General features: G+C 43.2%; 1 protein-coding gene across 2 annotated transcripts in view; it reads left to right on the top strand.

Moving 5' to 3' along the window:
* Positions 1–11,828, top strand: part of TP53INP1 (tumor protein p53 inducible nuclear protein 1) — a 34,116-nt gene extending 22,288 nt beyond the window's left edge. For both annotated transcript variants that reach the window (XM_029591723.1, XM_029591724.1), the window contains exon 4: positions 6,365–11,828. In XM_029591723.1, coding sequence (XP_029447583.1) covers positions 6,365–6,614 — 250 coding nt within the window. In that variant the 3' untranslated portion in view covers positions 6,615–11,828. The remainder of the gene's footprint in view (positions 1–6,364) is intronic.
* Positions 11,829–19,001: the final 7,173 nt, after the last annotated feature.

Raw genomic sequence — 19,001 nt, forward strand, 5'->3', positions numbered from 1 at the left:
CTCTGGTAAAAATGACATGAGGCGGGTGGCACCTTTTTAGACTACAGCATACACAGGAGGTGGAAGACCAAACCAAACAGAAGAGATCCCAAACCATAAGGAGGATGGTCTAAAATTCATAAAGTCCACTATAAATCGTCCAATGATTAAGTGTAAATTGAGACTTGAATATCAATAGTGCATTTACAATCCATTTTCCATGGTCCCCAACACAATAACTGCATTGAGAGGGACCTTGAACTGAGCCCAAGCAGTTTCAGCTGGATGAACCTTTACAGACTAACCAGTTTTTTGAGGCATGAAATTTCAAGGCCAGAATTCACTTCAGCAAGAGTCCAGGTGTTTTAGTCTGGTGTAGCCTTGTTTGTTTGCTACACCAGAAGAACATGGCTATCCCTCTGAAGATTTTTCTCTGCTGCAGAGTCAGGCTTCTTGGTTTCCATTTCAGTTTGTCTGCATTTTTTAATTTGTGGTCCCTTATTTTGGGTGTGTGACTGAGGTGAGCAATTTAATGACATGTAATGCCTGGCTTGCTGTGTATTATGCCTCTTCCCAGGTCCAGTTGCTAAGTGTTTTGAGTCCTGGAAGTTTGTTTATGGTTGGGCTTGTTTTCTACACAGGTTCCTAGTGGGGTTTGTTTGGTTTTGGGTTTTTTTTTAAGGGTTTTGTGTTACTTCAAAAAGTTTCAGGCAGTGGAAGGTGTTTGTGTGGTTGTTACTGAGCTGCCGCCAGATTTCTTTTGTTTGTTAGGCGCGTGAGGACTTGTCTCTTGGAGACTGTATCCTTTTTTGGGAATCTTAATGGGACATCTCATCCCATCTCTTGCTTCAGGCAGCAGATTGCCTTGAGCCATTCCTGTTGGCCAGCACCAGTTACCCATAAAGTAAAGCTCTGCTCCTGTTCAGGGCTGCTGACATTCTGAACTATATCAAACCAGCCTGCCATCATCTTCAGAGGCCGGCTCAATGTTGCACGTGTTAGCATGTCCAAGGAGACATTTTGAACCTGGCTTTTGATAATGTCATCTGGGGAAGCAGCTGATAGTTGGTCACATGGCAGCAGCAGATTTTTCTGAGGCACCGCCAACTTCGGTTACCCTACGCCCCTGGATTTGGATAAGCATGCACTTGCATTATACCACTGCAAGTGTACAAAAACATTGGCTAAATCATAACCTTCTCTGTCTCACAATCAGGAAAGGGCCAAAAGATTTGCAGGACTTGCTATGGGAGCAAATTTTTTTTTTTTTTTTTTTTTTTTTTTTTTACTGTTTTATTTGGTTCCTTCATGTCTATGGTGAATGCAATTTCTATGAAAAACTTAGAATAGTGTTCAAGTAACAAGCTGAAATTCAAAATATCTCAGTCCACATGTAGCACCTCAGTTAGCTTACATTCATAAGCCATTGAACAGAATGGACATGAGTTGTATGTTCTTAAAGTGCTGAATGAGGACTGGTGCAAAATGATGCCCTTAGGGAAGAACAATCTAAATTATAGTTAGACATCAGGAGTCGCAGGAAACAGAGGGTAGGACTAACCGGTCATGTTCCCAGATTTGCTACAGGAATCAGTACGGGATTTACGCTGTTTAACATTCATAAATGGAATGACACAATCTAATTTGCAGATGACATAATCTTATTCAAAGTTGTTAAAACAGCAGCAGCTTATTGCAAGGTATTGCAGAAGAACCTTTGTGAGACTAGGCACCTGAATGGCAGCTGAAATCTAATGTGGAAGAGTGCAAGAGATGCACGTAGCGAAAGATAATCCCAACTACAGATATACAATGCTGGGTTCTGTATTGGGAGTTCCTACCCAGGAAAAACACCTTTGAGTTCTTGTGGAGGATACATTGAAATTCGCAGCGCAGTGTGCATCAGCGGTCAAAAAAGAAATAGAATATTCGGAATGATCGGGGGAAAAACAGAATATATCATTTGCCCCTGCACGCGTATTGTGACTGCACCCAATCTAAAACAAAAAACAAAAAAACAACGCAACTAGAAAAGTTGCAGAAGAGAACAATAAAAGTGATTAAGGGTATGGAGCAGCTCTCTTGTGATGCAGGCTAGGACTCTTCAGCCTGGAAAAGAAATGGCTGAGGAGAGTACATGATAAAAGGTTTTTATTAAAAAAAAAAAAAAAAAAAAAAATCAAATCATGAGGGAGTGAAACTGATAAATTGAAAGATGGGTATTTACTCTTTCAAATAATAAAATCAGGGGACACCCCATAAAACAAACAAATAGAAAGTACTTTTTCACTCAGCACACAAGCTGTAGAATCTATTGCCAGAGGATGTGGTCAAGGCAAATAGCCTAGCAGGTATTAAGAGGTTTGGACAAGCTTTTTCTAGAACAACTGTTCTCAACCGGTGTGTCGCCAAGCACAGACAAGGGTGAGGACATAGCTTCAGCAGCCCTTGCTGCTTCTGGTGAGTGCTATTGGCCTGCAAGGGAAAGGAGTAGGAGAATTGCTGGAGAGAGTAAGTAAAGGTGGCTGCTTTTTTCTTGATTGACTGCTATTTTAATTATTATTGGGTATTATGTGATGTCTGCTGTTTGAAATATTTTATTGATATTTGGACGTGTTAATTTTTGAGTTTTTAATTGTTGGATGTTCTGTTCATCAGCTGTTTTGAAACATTTATTAATATAGTTTTACAGTTATTTCTGAGTGGGGATCTATAGCAGCTTGGCTTGTTCTGTTTTCCTAACACGAAGTGTATTAGTGTTTAGGGCCTGGTTAAATATTTGTAGAGTTGTAATGTTGCCTTTTCATAGATAGGGTTGTTATGTGTTCCATAATACAGATGTAACTTTGTGCGGATTAGTTTGTGTGCATTATTGCAGATCCTGGGACTATGTTAGGTGCTATATTTCCATTTCTCCAGGTTTGCACTGCATACAGTGGCTTTTTTGGTTTTCCATTCCAGTTTGTCTCCATATTTATAATTTGTGGTTTTTCTGTACTTTGTGAAGGTCAGTTCTAGGTGTGTGACAGAGGTGAGGTATTTTACTAGCATGTAGGCAATTATATCAATCTTATTTGTTGTGTTTTCTCAATAGTACATGCATTAGTGGTAAATTACTGCCTTTTCATAAGGAGGGCTATGGTACCTGGTAGTAAAGGAAGTTTGTTTTGCTTTTCCTGAGATGTCATCAGAACCAGAATATCTTTTTTTGTATGGCGAGTTATACAGGATAATGCCCTGGGGGGGGGGGGGGGGTTCCTGTGGATGCAGAGTGCATGTTTACATTTAGTCCCATGATGGTCACATGTTCAGTGTCACGCATGTGAGAACCATCTGTCAGGTGTGTCCCGGCCAAAAAAAGGTTGAGAACCACTGTTCTAGAGGAAAAGTCCATAATACAGGTAGCCAGGTATACTAGAGAAAGCTATTGCTATCCATGGGAGTGAGTTTCAAGAAATGTAGTTAGGACTCAGACTAGCTACTGTCTGAGACAGGATACTGGACTCAGTGGACCTTGGCCTGACCCAGCATGGGTTTTCTTATGTTCTAAAACAGTCTCTATATCTGTGTGATAAAACATTAATTATCTTCCTGATTGGAGACTTTTACTGGACTTCACATTACCCTGTAAGCAATAAAATACAATGTCTGAGATGCTTTCAGTAAAACCCATAATAACATGCTCGAACAAAATGGCTTATTGAGCAGGTGACATATCTGGACCCATAGAGTCCTCCAGCAAGTGCATTCTACAGATACAAACAGAACCCCAAAACTACTTCAGGGGATGCCAGTGCCTTATGTGAGTTTTAAAACTCATAACTATCTGCCTTCTCTCCTAATAAATAGTGCCTCTAATGAAGCTGTTACAGCTCTGGGAATTTGCCAGTTAAATTTCATCCTTCTTTTGATGGTCATAAGTGTGATTTCCTTTAATACCTGATTAAGTTCAAACCTACAACTGAAGTATTTGAAGTGCAGTGAGCTTTATAGAGGAGTTTGGAATTGGGGAAAGTTGTGCCAAATGTGCTCATTCCTGTTTCATATTCATGAAGTCTAAAAGTTTTTTAAATAAAATTTGAAAATCATGGTCTCTTGAAGAGAAGGTTTTCCATAAAGGATTACTTGAAGAAATTGCACATCAATTAATTAACTTTAAAATTTGGAAGTGAATTCTTAAACTTCCTTCAAAAGCCATTTACCCAGGTTGAAAGGGCTGAATTGAAAACTGCCCATCCAGTATGCAGGATCAACGTGCACGTTTTTACTTATGGAATCGGAGGTGAAACGAGGTTAGGAGAGGCAAGAACGTGCATAGACTTGCATTTTTCAAAACTATATGCATAGGGGTAGATTATAAAAATTTGCGCAATCGCGTACTTTTGTTTGCGCACCAGGCGCGAACAAAAGTACGCTGGATTTTATAAGATATGTGCATAGCCGCGCGTATCTTATAAAATCCAGGGTCGGCGCGCGCAAGGGGGTGCACATTTGTGCAACCTGCACGCGCTGCCTGTTCCCTCTGAGGCCGCTCCGATTTCGGAGCGGCCTCGGAGGGAACTTTCCTTCGCCTTCCCCTACCTAACCCACCCCCCCTCCCCCCTAACTTTGCGCTCGCCGGCCGGCAGCCCCGCTCCGTGTTCCGGTCCCGGGGGCTGGTCCGGAGGCTGCGGCCACGCCCGCGTCGCCGCCCCCAAAATGTCACGTTGCTCCGGGCACGCCACCGACCCGCCCCTTTTACAAAGCCCCGGGACTTATGTGCGTCCTGGGGCTCTGCACGCGCCAGCGGCCTATGCAAAATAGGCACGCCAGCGTGCGAGGGCCCTGCGCGCGTAATTCCAGCCGGATTTACGCGCGCAGGGCATTTAAAATCCGCCCCATGGTGTGTAATTTTTTTTTTCTTCAGGGAGCGTATTCACAGAAAGGAGACTTATCTCTCATGGACTTCTTTCACTAAGGGGTAGATTTTTAAAAACTGCGCGATCGCGTACTTTTGTTTGCGCAGCAGGATTTTATAAGATACGGGCGTAGCCTCTAAAATCCTGGATCGGCGCGCGTAAGGCTGCCGATTTTGGGCAGCCGGCGCGCGCCGAGCCGCACAGCCTACCTCCGTTCCCTGCGAGGCCGCTCCGAAATCGGAGCGGCCTCGGAGGGAACTCTTTCGCCCTCCCCTCACCTTCCTCTACCTAACCCACCCCCTCCCTACCTTTATCCATGGATTTACGCCTCCCAGAGGGAGACGTAAATCCACGCGCGCCAGCGGGGTGCTGGCGCGCCCCGCCCCCGACACGCCCCCTTCCGAAAACCCCGGGACCTACACGCGTCCCGGGGCTCTGCGCGCGCCAGCAGCCTATGGAAAATAGGCTGCTGGCGCGCAAGGCCCTGCTCGCGTAAATCCGGGCGGATTTACGTGAGCAGGGCTTTTAAAATCCGCCCGTAAGCAATTTTCAGTGGGAAAATACAAGTGCACGTTCCCTCAGACTGCACTAATTCTCAGGGGAAGGTGCCACAGATTTTGCAGCAGTCTGTAGTTTTGCAAATTTGTTTCTATGATTACTATACTTTTAACATACATCTATGCAATTCTTGTATGACATTCACCAACTACCGTATATTAAAGTGTTCAGTTCATTACTGTAAGTAAATTATATCGAAAGGCCTAAAGAGCCAAAAAAAAAAAAATAGTCAGGATTGAATTCTGGCTGGTATCGCTATAGTCTTTCTGGGCGATATTTCCAAATTGCCCCCATTTCTGCAAAGTCCATAGGTACTTGTATTCATGGTTTTGCACCAATTTCTAAGTGAAAGGACACTCTTTCTTTCATGTCAAAAATTGCCAAGGGATTTTCACCTTCTTTTCTTTCTCTTTTTTTTTTTTTTTTTCATGGAAAATAAACATGTAGCATACAAATTAATTTTCTCCTGTGACCTAAAGTCCTCTGAGAATGCTGCCACCTAATGCAGCTAAAAGTAAATGTGTTGGGGGGACCCTCGCAGGTACACCAGGTTAAAGGTGAGCAGTTTTCAGACACCCAGGGAAGTATAGAGCTAGATTGTACCTGGGTAAATGACTTTTTTGCATATCTTCTCATGTATCTGGGGTATATGCTATCCTAGGTTCAGCCTACCCATTGTAAATGTTTTTCACTGTACTACAGGTTTACATTAAATGACATTTATTTGAGCAACTAACAGAATGTTGAACATTTTAATGGCATGTACATCAATTTATCTGACAAAAATCCACCTAGAATTCTAGTTCTGCTAGAAGATATGTTTGATATATTTTGGTATGGAAGATCTTTGGATTCTGTTAAAGAATTGAACAAGGCCTATTGTATACTACTGAAACTAACCTTTGCATTTTTTTTTTTTTTTGTTCTAGAACAGATGCACAGAATGAAATTGGCCAACACATTCGTTGCTATGTTGCAGCTCTTGCTGCTCATCCAAGTGTTCTGGAGCAAACCAAGATCTTTCGGCCCACCCAGTGGCTAAAGGACCACAGAGATAGGCTTTATACTACCAGGAACAGCCTTCGTCGCCAAAATCTTGCCAGGGATTGCCGCTCACGGCAAACTAAGCACAATGGATTGTTTGTTCACCAGCCTTGTCAGCGTCAGTACAACTATTGAAGGGCTCTGTTTTCATTTGGTTTAGACTAGGTTGCCCTAATTTTTGTGTTTTTGTAGTCTATGAAGGTGTGATCTTTAACACAATCATGATGGCAGCAGTGTTCTGACACTAATTTTAAAAATCTTTAAATATTGTGTATCAAAAAAATGCCTTGCTGAAGAGAATTTTTCAAATAATGGTTTCCTAATGTTTCAAAAACATATCTGTAGAAGTACAGTGTTTTGTTTGTTTGTTTTTTTTTTTGTCTCTTATAGCTCTGTTAATGAGTGGGTGAGGTTGGTTTTTTTTTTGTTTTTTTTTTTTTAAGTTTGAAAGGTAGAATGGTTCAGTTAGAATTTTATTCTGTAGTTACTCAAACTATTGAATAAAGTTATTCTCAGGGTCAATGCAATTCAGTTGAACACTTTTTGATGACCAGTACTTGAGGACTCTGTATGTGTATCTGTATACATATTTTACACATTAACACAAGCATTAAAACATTGAGTTGCTAATGGCTGTTACTGATGGCTTACTAAAAAAAATTTTTATAGTAATGAAGTTTTGTGGAAAGATGTCTATTTTGATACCTTTTTTGTAATATTCATGTTTGTGTGTAATTAGCATATTGATGATAAATCCAATATACAGATACATCTACTGTTGTGTTGCTTTATGGTACAACAGGGAGCTTGAGGGACCAGAAAAGGTTTTGGGTCATTGTTTTGCATGCAACTAAACGAAAATGTAGACCTGGGAATTATTATTCAGAGGATAATTCTTCTAATCATCTAGTCTGTTTTTGTTTTTGTTCTCGGCTGTGTATATGTCATAGGGATCAAGTGCTGCTTGTAGTTGCCATACTTTTTGACTTTCACTTGTAGCAGGACCTGAACTATACTTGCACCTATTGAGGAAAGTGCAGTAACATTTGACTTCTCAACTACCTAAGTCCCTTGGTTTCTTTACATATCTTTCTCCTATGAATGCGGATCCCTGAGGGAGTCCCTACAAATGCTAGACAATAACTTTCTCCTCCTTTTCCAAAGGAAGTGCGTGTAAGCTACAATGGAAGTTGGTCTTGGGGCAAATTACCTCACATACGGAAGGTTGAGTTCCTTTTTTCTCCCTACAGGCCTGTTCTGTCCCAGTGGACAGGAACTAAGCGTGAGAACTTATTAAATGTTCATCATTTTACGGTTGAAAATGGATGCTAGCATTGTTGGTCTTCCAGGAAAGAATGGATGCTAGGATGTATTTAGTAGCTCTTCTGTCCTAAGCACCACATTTAAAATAGTACTGGGTACAGGCCCATGATATCAGATACTGTATAACTGAGCTAGAAAACATTTTTGGTTTGAAGCACTATAAATGTGGAGAGAACTATTTTGAATATGAAGATGGTTCTACATTACGCCTAGTTCCATGTGTGTACAAGAAGTACAAATAACAAACTCTTTTTGGTAGCTGCCAGAACAGATGTGCGTTTCAGACAGGTTCTGGAATGCAGAACTTCAGTAGCCATGCATTTTAAATCTGTGATGGCCTAACATCTCCACAGAATGTGGACTGACCAGCTGTTAGAAAGCAATTGGCAAATTTTCAGCACAGTAACTATAAATTCAGTGTTAAATACCTTTTTAGACTTCTGAAGGCTGCTACTGCATTTACTCCTTACTTACATGCAAGCTGTTACTACTTTCCACCATTTTTTATGTAAGCTACATTGTCTGCTGAGAAATTTAGTGTAAAAAAAAAAAAATTAGAAGCCTTACGTATTCTTAGGCTATTTATATAAGAAACTTTTTTTCTTATGTGGAAGTTTTCTCCTGCTCCTTTGGGCTTCCAGCTCAATTGGAACCAGCCTCTGTTAGGTTGGGGTGCCATGAGCCTGCATTTATAACTAGCCATGGCTTTTTTTTTTAATTTCCTCATCTCCTTTCTCTCACTACTGTCAAAGCAACAGCCCTTTCACAGGGATCGCAGAACTCTGCTCCTTCCAGAACCCATTGTCGATGAAGCCTCGTCTGGCCACTAGGTGTTACCATTGATCAGCATGACTAAGACTGAATGCTGCATCTGAAGCCTCCTGGTCCAGTCAGTCCAAGGAACAGCATTCTTCCTGCTCCTGTTTGTTTAAACACTCCCAGCTCTATATCACCATTTCAAAAATCCAGCCTTTGCCTAATCCTGTTTATCTGGAGCATATTCTAGCTCCTTTTCTTCCATCTGCAAAACTTTTTTTTTTTAATTCTAGAAGATATTTGTTTCAGCCTAATTAGAAATCCATGTATGTTCAAGCAATTCTTGTATAACCTTTCCAATGATTTTCTAGTCTGGTTTACTAGAGAGAAGACAAGCTTGAATTTATTCCTCAGCTTTAATGATTCTGCAGATACAAAATATGTTCCTGTTATCTTGAAAAGGATCAAAGTGTTGTGAAAAAGTTTTGAGATGCTTACAGATGAGAGACTGTCATGGGTACACTAAACTGAAGAATGAGGAACATTTTTTATCTGACTTTCAAGGGAAAGGCAAGATCACTTCTCATGAACTATTTGTTATTATTTCTCTCCTCTGTGTAAAACATTTCTAATGTTTTGAAAATAGCTGCAGTGCTCTTGTGGCTGTATATTGCTGACCTCACTGGAGTTCATGCTGAAAATCAGTCTGCTTTTCATCTAGTTTAATCCAGGTTTAAACATGTGCAACAGCACCATAATCTCCTGCATAAGTCTAAATTTTTTTTTAAACCTGGGAGCTTGCAACAGCCAATTTTTCCTCCCTCCCCCCCCCCCCCCCCCCAACCTTTTCCACAGCTTGGATGCCATGGGCCTTCAGGCAAAGCTTCTGAGGTGAGGGGAGGGGGGAGGTATTTGCACATTTTCAGGCCGATGCAATAAGAAAAGTTAAAAAAAAAAAAAGACACACATACTGAGCACCTGTTTTACTAACGCACGCACAGCCACCTCTCCTAGGCGCCTGATGCTATATTAAAATGAATTACCGCATTAAAAAGGACGTGCTAGGGAAAAATTGTACATCCCTAGCACTGAAATGCATCAAGCACCCAGGAGAAGTGGCTGTGCGGCCACTATTGCATCTGTGCGCTGTGTGGATTGTCTGTCAATCTAGTCAGGGTCAGTAAGTTATTCTGGCAGGGGACTGCTGTGCTTCACAAAAGCCACCTCTCCTGCTCTTGGCTCCCTGCCTTGTGAACCAGTGTAGCTTGCTATGTGGCTCCCACTAAGACTGAATAGACAAGGGTTTCTTTTTTTTTTTTTTCCAACTTTTACAGCCCCCTTCCCTAAACGTGCTCTGGTCTTTCTCATTTCCGTTCACTTTTGCAATAACCTCGGTAAAGTTCAGCTGCCCGATTTATTAAAGAGCAGCTTATGCCATGAGCCCTTGACTTGCGGAATGACTTAACACCAGCTCTGGGGCTGGAATTAAGTTAGCCACATTAACAAGGGTGGTTGGGCACCAGGGGATTTTCTGCATCAGGGGAGTAATGGTCTCATCTGCATGGAATTTACATGTGGTGAGCACTATTGGCTAAGATGGCGTTTGGGCACGCGTTTTGGACATGCTAAGCCCCTTATTACATCAGGTGCTATTCTAGTGTGTCCAACCGCACATTAACCTGTGCACTAGGCTGAGTGCACTTTATTGCATTGGCCTGTTTGTGTCTTCCTTCCCTTTCTCTTTCAACTCATTGCAATTAGCCTTTTGCCAGGAGGCATGGCCAATAGCTCCCATCAGAACCTGGTCTAAGTGTACTTACTAGCTGGTGAGTGATGGCTAGGACTGCCTCTGTTCTAGATGGCCTAGGGAGGAGGAGCCAGGCTGGGAATTTAACTCTGGTGTCAGCCATTGGACCAGCCCGTGAACATCCCCAAATAGTCAACTATTTGATTTAAGGATTTTTCAGAACTGAGAGCATACTTTGCTATCTGAGGTAGTTCTAATATGATTAGCATTTTATTCTAGAAATGGAAGATCTTCGATTTAGTATGAAAAAAGGAAATATCTTATTTTATACACAAAATAAGTGTGCTGGTTTTAGGGGTGATGTGGGATTTAAACCATTCATTTGTGTTGGAGTAGCACTGTGAATGCAAAAATTGTTTACCTTTTTTATACTGTAAGTGGAATACAGACTCTCTATAGTGTTAATTGAAAACCTTTAAAAGATAAGAATGTCAATATGCTCATATTGGGTATCTTCACTGTTGTCCTTTTTTATTTCACTATTAGGATTAATTTCAACAAGGATCTAATTTCCTAGGACTTTTTGTTTTAACTCTGTAGGAAAAATCCATTTGTTAGACTAGTTGTGTGTGAGCTGGCTGCTAATACAATGTGCTCTCATCTGCGAAGGCTGGAGAGAGGGGAAAGGATGCCACTTCTGAATTATGAATGGGCTTCCACTTTTGTTGCCATCTAAAGACAGACTAAAATTATTTCTCACTCTTTATCATGACTTGTGTATTAACATTACATGTTTAAGCGTTCTGGATTATAAAAAGGATGACAATACAGTTTCAGAACTGTAATCTGGAGGCTTATATAGGGTGAGAGGAAAACCGTTCTACTGGGCATTGCTGGGAATATTTTCAGGAGAAGGTAGGTTAACTAAATTTTGTGGACTTACCTTACTGAACCAGGACTAAGTAGTGATGCAGCTGTTGTGCTGTTTTGATCACTGAGGGCTTTACCCTGCAGTGGTTATCTGATTCCATGGAGACAAAGAGAACAATATATTTCCATATTCTGCAATAGGCTTGGTGGAGCCAAGTGAGTTGCATGAGTGATTCCAACTCCTTAAAGGTCCAGATAATCTGTTTTTATAAGGTAAAGTGAATTATGTGCCTTCTATGTTCTGATCAATTGCAATGGATATCAAGAACTTGAAGATTCAAAACGGACAACACAATAGGACAATCTATGCATTAATGGCAGCTTATTTCTTGAGCCACTTTCTCTATATTTTCTGTACTTGTAGCAGTTTCTTTTGTTAACAAAGACTGTCTGGCTCCTGCTGTTGAATGGGAATTGTTTTGTTTTTTTTAATGTGTTAAACCCCGAGATACAGCACTTTGCCAAAAAAAAAAAACGAAGTGTAGCAATGGTCTAATACAAATTGTGTTGAGATTGTATTGTGCAGTTAATGTTGCACTTTCTGAAAGTAAATGTATATGATTTATCTGTTTAATAAATTTTTAAAAAATTAATGAATGATTGTTGTATTTAGTTTGGTAGCAGCTGTTATACAACTGTTTGTGGGTGTTTGGAAATAAAACTAACTAGGGCATGGCAAGGGAGGCAAAAACATTAGGATGGAAGTGCAGGAAACAGGCCCTGGGTACAAAAATATTTAGCTATTCCACTATCCACAGGTCATGGGATAAAATGTATTGGAGATCTAAACTTTTTAAGCAGATTCTCTTTTTTTTTTTTTTTTTTTTTTTTTTTTTTACAATACCATATATACTCGTGTGTAAGACAAATTTATGCCGGAAAATCAGCCCAAAAAAGCCACTTCAACTTATACGTACATACTATCCACACATACTATAATGTTCCCTTGGTATGAGGATACATACGTGTTAGCTGCATATTAGCAGTATGCAGCTAACTCTGGCCGGGATTCATTATTCTGTGCGGAATGATGAAGCCTGCGTTAAAGGGGGCGGGGGAGTGAAGGGGCGGGCGGGCGATAGCCCACAGCCGATCGTACCACGGTGGTGCGATTTTTGCCAGCTGCAGTGCGGCCAGCTGCAGGCTATTGCGGGCATAGCACCACTGTAAAAGGTGGTGCTATTCCCCATGTTACTTTTGGCAATGTTCGAAACATTATCACCGGCAGCGGTGCCGTCAACTCCTCCCCTCCCCCTAATTAATGTTACTGCTGCGAAAAGGCCCTAGAAAATAACCCCCTCTGGTTGTGCTGCTGACATATTTTAAAGTTAATGCGCCGTGTGACTTTGTTTCAATACGAACATGGCTTTTCTTGAATTCTTATCTTCCTGATAGCCTTCTCATTTTAAACCTTGATTTTTATACACGGGTCAATGCATTTCAATGGATTTTGGTCTCAAAATTGCCCATTGACTTATTCATACATACATACATACGCGTGTATGTGTGTATATATATATTTCTTGGTAAGAGCTCTGTTGCAACTGTCTTAAACTGCCAAATTTGATATCATGTATGATGCATCACAAAATCTGAATGGACCACACTACATGTCTGCCAGATCGTAATACATAATTACACAGCACATGCTAAGCCCATTCAACAAATCTTTAGGGTCTCTTTAGTTACAATTCAAGAAATATCAATGATGCAATTTATGTTGTGCTACATATATATCAGTGATGCAGTTTCTGATTTATGCTAACTTAGCTGCTTGTAGGGGTGTTGCTTAAAACATGATAGGGCAGAATAAAGAGAGTAAATTAAAGGATGGAGAGATCAAGGAATGCAATATGTTTTCTATCTAAAAGCTGTATAAAAGGGAGGCAGAAATGGACAGAAGAATGACTTGCTAAAACATAGATAAGCACTACATCGATGTTTTACATCAGTTAGAGCAGTAGTTCTCAAGCTGGAGGTGTGACATGACCTCTGTCATGCAGAAAGGAGAAGGAGTTGTGAAATAGCTATTGCTGTCCCTGGTGCTATTACTACTGGAAATAATCTGCTTTCTGCTACTCCCCCCCCCCCCCCCTTCTCTAATCACCTGCCTGAAGCAGGAAGGATCAAAGCCATTTGCTGCCACCTCTGCATCCAGTGATGGAGAGAATCCAGGGATGAACACATCTACATCCTCCCTGCTGAAGAGTTGGAAATAAGAATTGTTCCTTGCCTCTCCCATAGAGTACAGAGAAGCTAGAGAATAAAGCTGCCTACTCTAACTGAAGGGGAGATATGCTATTTACATATAGGTAAATGAACTGTTTGCATTTAATGGAACCTCTCTGTTGAGATGCCCTAACTCTCCTGTTTTTCATTAGTATCCTTCAAGGATACATTTCTCCGAACCATGCACTGCTGAGTGACTGTCGGCTTTCCCCCTTGTTCTAGTTTAAAAGCTGCTCTATCTCCTTTTTGAAAGTTAGTGCCAGCAGCTTGGTTCCACTCTGGTTAAGGTGGAGCCCATCCTTTCGGAAAAGCCTCCCCTTTCCCCAAAAGTTTCCCCAGTTCCTTACAAAGCTGAATCCCTCTTCCCTGCACCATCGTCTCATCCACGCATTGAAACTCTGGAGTTCTGCCTGCCTCTGGGGACCTGCATGTGGAACAGGAAGCATTTCAGAGAATGCCACCCTGGAGGTTCTGGATTTCAGCTTCCTACCTAAAATCCTAAATTTGGCTTCCAGAACCTCTCTCCGACATTTTCCTATGTCGATGGTGCCCACATGTACCACGACAACCGGCTCCTCCCCAGCACTGTCTATAATCCTATATAGGTGACGCGTGAGGTCTTCCACCTTCGCACCAGGCAGGCAAGTTACTAGGCGGTCTTCACGTCCACCAGCCACCCTGCTATCTACATTTCTAATAATCGAATCACCAACTATGATAGCTGGCCTAACCCTTCCCTCCTGGGCAGTAGCCCTGGGAGATTTGTCCTCAGTGCGAGAGGACAATACATCACCTGGAGAGCAGGTCCTTGCTACAGGATCACTTCCTGGTACACCAGGGTGATGTTCTCCTATTGGGAGACCTTTCCGATCAAAGGCAGCACTGGGGCTGCCAGAATGGATTTGGGACTTGGCTACTATGTCCCTGAAGGTCTCTTCAATGTACCTCTCTGTCTCCCTCAGCTCCTCCAAGTCTGCTACTCTAGCCTCCAGAGATCGGACTTGTTCCCTGAGAGCCAGGAGCTCTTTGCACCGAGTGCACACATACAATCTCTCACCGGCGGGTAAAAAAATCATACATGTGACACTCAATGCAAAAAACTGGAAAGCCCCCCTCTTGCTGCTGGACTGCTGCCTTCATCTTAGTTTTATTGAGTTCCTAGTTAAGTTTAGGATACTAAGGGAGTTGGAATGAGAGTACTTTAAATTTACAGGTGAATTTAGTAATTAAACAGCGAGTGTCCTACAAGGCCTGCGGCCTGCCTGGACCTTGACCTTGGTTTGCCTGCTGCCTGCCTGGACTTTGACTTTGTTTGCCAGCCAGTACTCTGCTCCACATATCACAGCCATCACCCAGTTCCATACTCTCCTGCCTGCATCGCATTCCTTCCCAGCCATCATCAGAGACTTTCCAGCAATCCCTGTCTCTCTCCACCTGGAGTCACTCCTGAAGGTGGTGTTCACGACACCTGACCACTACCTAAACGTAACAGTATGCCAAAGCCACCCACCAGAGAGAGAGATAGGACTTTGTGTCAAACTGGTGAGTCAAATTTTTTTTTCCACAAACCACAATATGCCTCAGTCTCAAAAGATTTTATAGCTGTGCATGCTGCCAAACCTTGAACTATTTAAGCTACCAAGACTGTCTAGCATGTCAACTCCCCGACCAAGAACATTGGGCATGTAATAACTGTCAAAGGAAGAATGTGTCAGTTTACCAAACATGCTTAAACTGCAGCTTGCCTAGACCAGGATGGTGGAAATGTCCTTGTACACCTAGTCTGTTACTCCCAGGCAAACCTTGTCCCCTTTGCACTGCTACAGGACCAGCTGTCTCACAGGAATACTCAGTCAGTTCAATCAGTCCATGCTCTGCTTCTGGCTCCACTAATAAAGTGCTTAATATTGGTAGCTTGTGGTTAGAGAATCCCAGGACATCTCTGCATGAAACCTGGAAGGAAACCTTTCACCGAAACCCACGTTGCTTTTCAGAAAATACTAGAAATCACCTGGTCAGAGAGGCTCCTGTAACTTCCATGCTAGTATCTCGGAAACAAAAGCAGAGAGAACTAATTAAACCTAGCAGAGCTCTGTCTCCCCCAGCTGCAGGTCAGTCACTACTAACGAGCTGTGTTTCTAGACATCCCAGAGCTGCCTGTTCCTTCAATAAGCTGCGAGCCCATACCACAGAACCAGGGAACCACGATTCAGGCTTCAAGAATCCATCTCTGTTTACCAAGTCCTCAGCTGTTCCATATTTATCCTCCTTTCGATCCAGCACTATTACTCCCACAACTGCCGTGCAACCCCAGGAGGGGCCTGAGCCTGCCTTGTCGCCCCAGGAGGGGTTTGTTACTGCCTTGTTGCCCCAGGAAGGGTTTGTGACCGCTTCGCCACCCTAGGAAGGGGTAGAATTCATCACATCACCCCAGGGGTTTGAGACTGCCTGGTCACCCCAGGAGGGGTTTGAGACCACTTCGCTGCCCCAGGAAGGAGTAGAATTTATCGCATCACCCCAGGAGGGGTCAGAGACTGCTTGGTTGCCCCAGGAGGGGTTTGAGACTGCTTCACCGCCCCGAGAAGAGGTTGAATTTTTTACATCACCCCAGGAAGGGAGTGCACCTGCCACATCAGCTCCGGAGAAGTTTGAGCCTGCCACATCAGCTCCAGAAGGGGTTGAGTCCACCTCACTACCCCTGGAGGGGAGTGAACCTGCCACTGCAACTCAGGAGGGGTCTGACTTTATCATTCCGTACCCCTTGCAAAGTTGGGACCGAGGAGGAGGGGGAGGCCTTGAGGGGGGGGGTACTATTATGGCATGCTGCTGTGCAACCGCCTCACCACCAGGGGTCCCTCAAGAGCAGACTCCCCTGGCTGACCCAACCCATCCTAGTCAGCTACTCTATGTCCTGGACTGTCCTTATAACCCTGCCTTCCCAAGACTCCAGTGCTTCAGCATCGAGCTCGTTTGGGCTTCTGCCTTGCTACCTTGCCCTCGGGCTTCTGCCTTGCTGTGTGTGTGTGTGTGTGTGTGTGTGTGGCCTTCGGGCCTTGTGGGGTGTGTGTGTGTGTGTGTGGCCTTCGGGCCACACACACACACACATCTTGAGCCACTTTCTCTATATTTTCTGTACTTGTAGCAGTTTCTTTTGTTAACAAAGACTGTCTGGCTCTTGCTGTTGAATGGGAATTGTTTTGTTTTTTTTAATGTGTTAAACCCCGAGATACAGCACTTTGCCAAAAAAACCCAAAACGAAGTGTAGCAATGGTCTAATACAAATTGTGTTGAGATTGTATTGTGCAGTTAATGTTGCACTTTCTGAAAGTAAATGTATATGATTTATCTGTTTGTGTGTGTGTGGCCTTTGGGCCTTCTGCCTTGACCCTGCCTGGACTTTGACTTTGTTTGCCAGCCATTACTCTGCTCCACATATCACAGCCATCACCCAGTTCCATACTCTCCTGCCTGCATCGCATTCCTTCCCAGCCATCATCAGAGACTTTCCAGCAATCCCTGTCTCTCTCCACCTGGAGTCACTCCTGAAGGTGGTGTTCACGACACCTGACCACTGCCTAAAAGTAACATTTTAATCCACTTTTCTTTTTCATAATCTTTTGTTTGCTCCCTGTTTACCCCTCTCGTCCTTCAAATCCTGGAAAGATAGAGGGATTTGTCGCCTTGAACAAATATATGTAAATGGTAAGACACTTGCTTTCAATGTTATGGCTGCCGGCCATGGCGGTCTGCGACCGGGGCTGGTCACTCACCCGTGGCGTCGGGCTCTCCCTGGGATGCCCATGGGAGCCGTCAGCTGCCGCTGATATTCTCTTCATGGCTGTGCCGCTTCCAAGATGGCCGCCGCTCTGTTGACTCTGCACCCGCCGGGCCTCCTAGAGCCACGTGCATGGCTGCTGGGGTAATTTAAAGGGACCATTACAGAAAATGGTCATGGCTTCTCTTCGGGACTTCTTCCTGTTTTCCTGTATGTAAGGCAAGGTCTGCTCCTCAGACCTTGCCTTGGTATCTTGGCCCTTGGTCCAGCGTGTTCCTGTGCCTCGAGTTCTTGGTCCGCTGCCTGCTCATCTGGTTCCTGTTTCTTCTTGGTCCTTGTTCCTGGTTCTCCCCTCATTTGACGGATTTCTTTTGGCTTCGACCCCTGGACCGGCTTCCGACCATTCTTCTGGCTTCGACCCTCGGACCGACTTCAGACCATTCTCTGGATATCTACACTTGAATCGACTTCGACCTGCTGGAGGTGCCAGCTATCTGGATTACACGACCTGCAGGAGGCGACTGCATCCAGATCTTCGGTCTCAAGGGAGTCTCCTAAGTCCCAGCAGCTGGGTTCCTACGGGTTCCTCCTGGGCGAATCACGAGCTTCCAGGGTGAAGTCTTCATTCCACATCTACATCACCAGGTCTCGCCTTCCGACGGTAGAGACCTAAGAGGGTTCACTCTCCTAGGTAGTGCTAACTCTACCTCGGACCTAGGGTCCACTGCCAGAACAATAACATTCAATGAATTACAGGTTAAATATTCACTTCCCCAATCTGAATTCCTTCCTTATCTTCAGATCAAACACTTCATTTCTGAATTACAGACAAAATCTCTCCTATCCCCGAATAGATCTCTCTTTGAAGGTTACTGTTCTCTGGCCCATAGTATGAAAGGACTGATTTCTAAAATCCATATATTATTGAATGATCACCTAAAGAGTAAGCCCGCCCACATAAAAGCTTGGGAACCTACAATTCTTGATGAAGACTGATTTCTTGTTTTTCAGTCAAGCAAGAAATCCTCCATCTCCTCTACACTACTTGAGAATGGTTATAAATTACTATATAGGTGGTACTACACCCCGGTAAGGTTGCATAAATTCTGTCTCTCATAAGCGATCAATGTTGGTGGGGCTGCTCTGTTCAAGGTACTTTCCTGTACATGTGGTGGGACTGCTTTCCTATCTAAACCCTATGGTACCAGATATCCACCATTTTAACTCAAATTTTACAGAAAACAATTGAGCCCTCCAGAGAATCGGCATTATTGAAACTTCCATTCTCTGCTGAAGATCCAAACGCTTTGAGTCAACAACTTTGTATCGCCACAAGAATGGAGATAGCCTTATTCTGATGACAGGATCATCTACCAACAAGATAGGGAGTGATCTCCCATATGGACAGGATATGCACTTTAAGTAAAATTACTGCTTTAAAACATCAAAAGCTCACTCGTTTTCTCTCTGTGTGGGACCCTTACCTGACTTGGAGACAGACTAACTCATAATGCTGTTTTGAATAAAGCGACTCTCAGTCACGTTTTCTTTTGATTATTGGGTTTTTACCCCAAACCAAATAAGCCTGATACTTCACTTTCAATGCATATCCAGCATAGCTCTCTGCTTCAACAGCAGGGGAGAAGAAAAAAGGATTCGCACTCACAAAGCGGGGAGTAGCTGGCTTGTTACGGCGGTTACTACCCCAAACCAAATAAGCCTGATACTTCACTTTCAATGCATATCCTGCTTCAACGGCAGG

Source organism: Rhinatrema bivittatum, chromosome 2 (assembly GCF_901001135.1).
Source record: "Rhinatrema bivittatum chromosome 2, aRhiBiv1.1, whole genome shotgun sequence".
In the NCBI taxonomy this organism is placed as follows: domain Eukaryota; kingdom Metazoa; phylum Chordata; class Amphibia; order Gymnophiona; family Rhinatrematidae; genus Rhinatrema; species Rhinatrema bivittatum.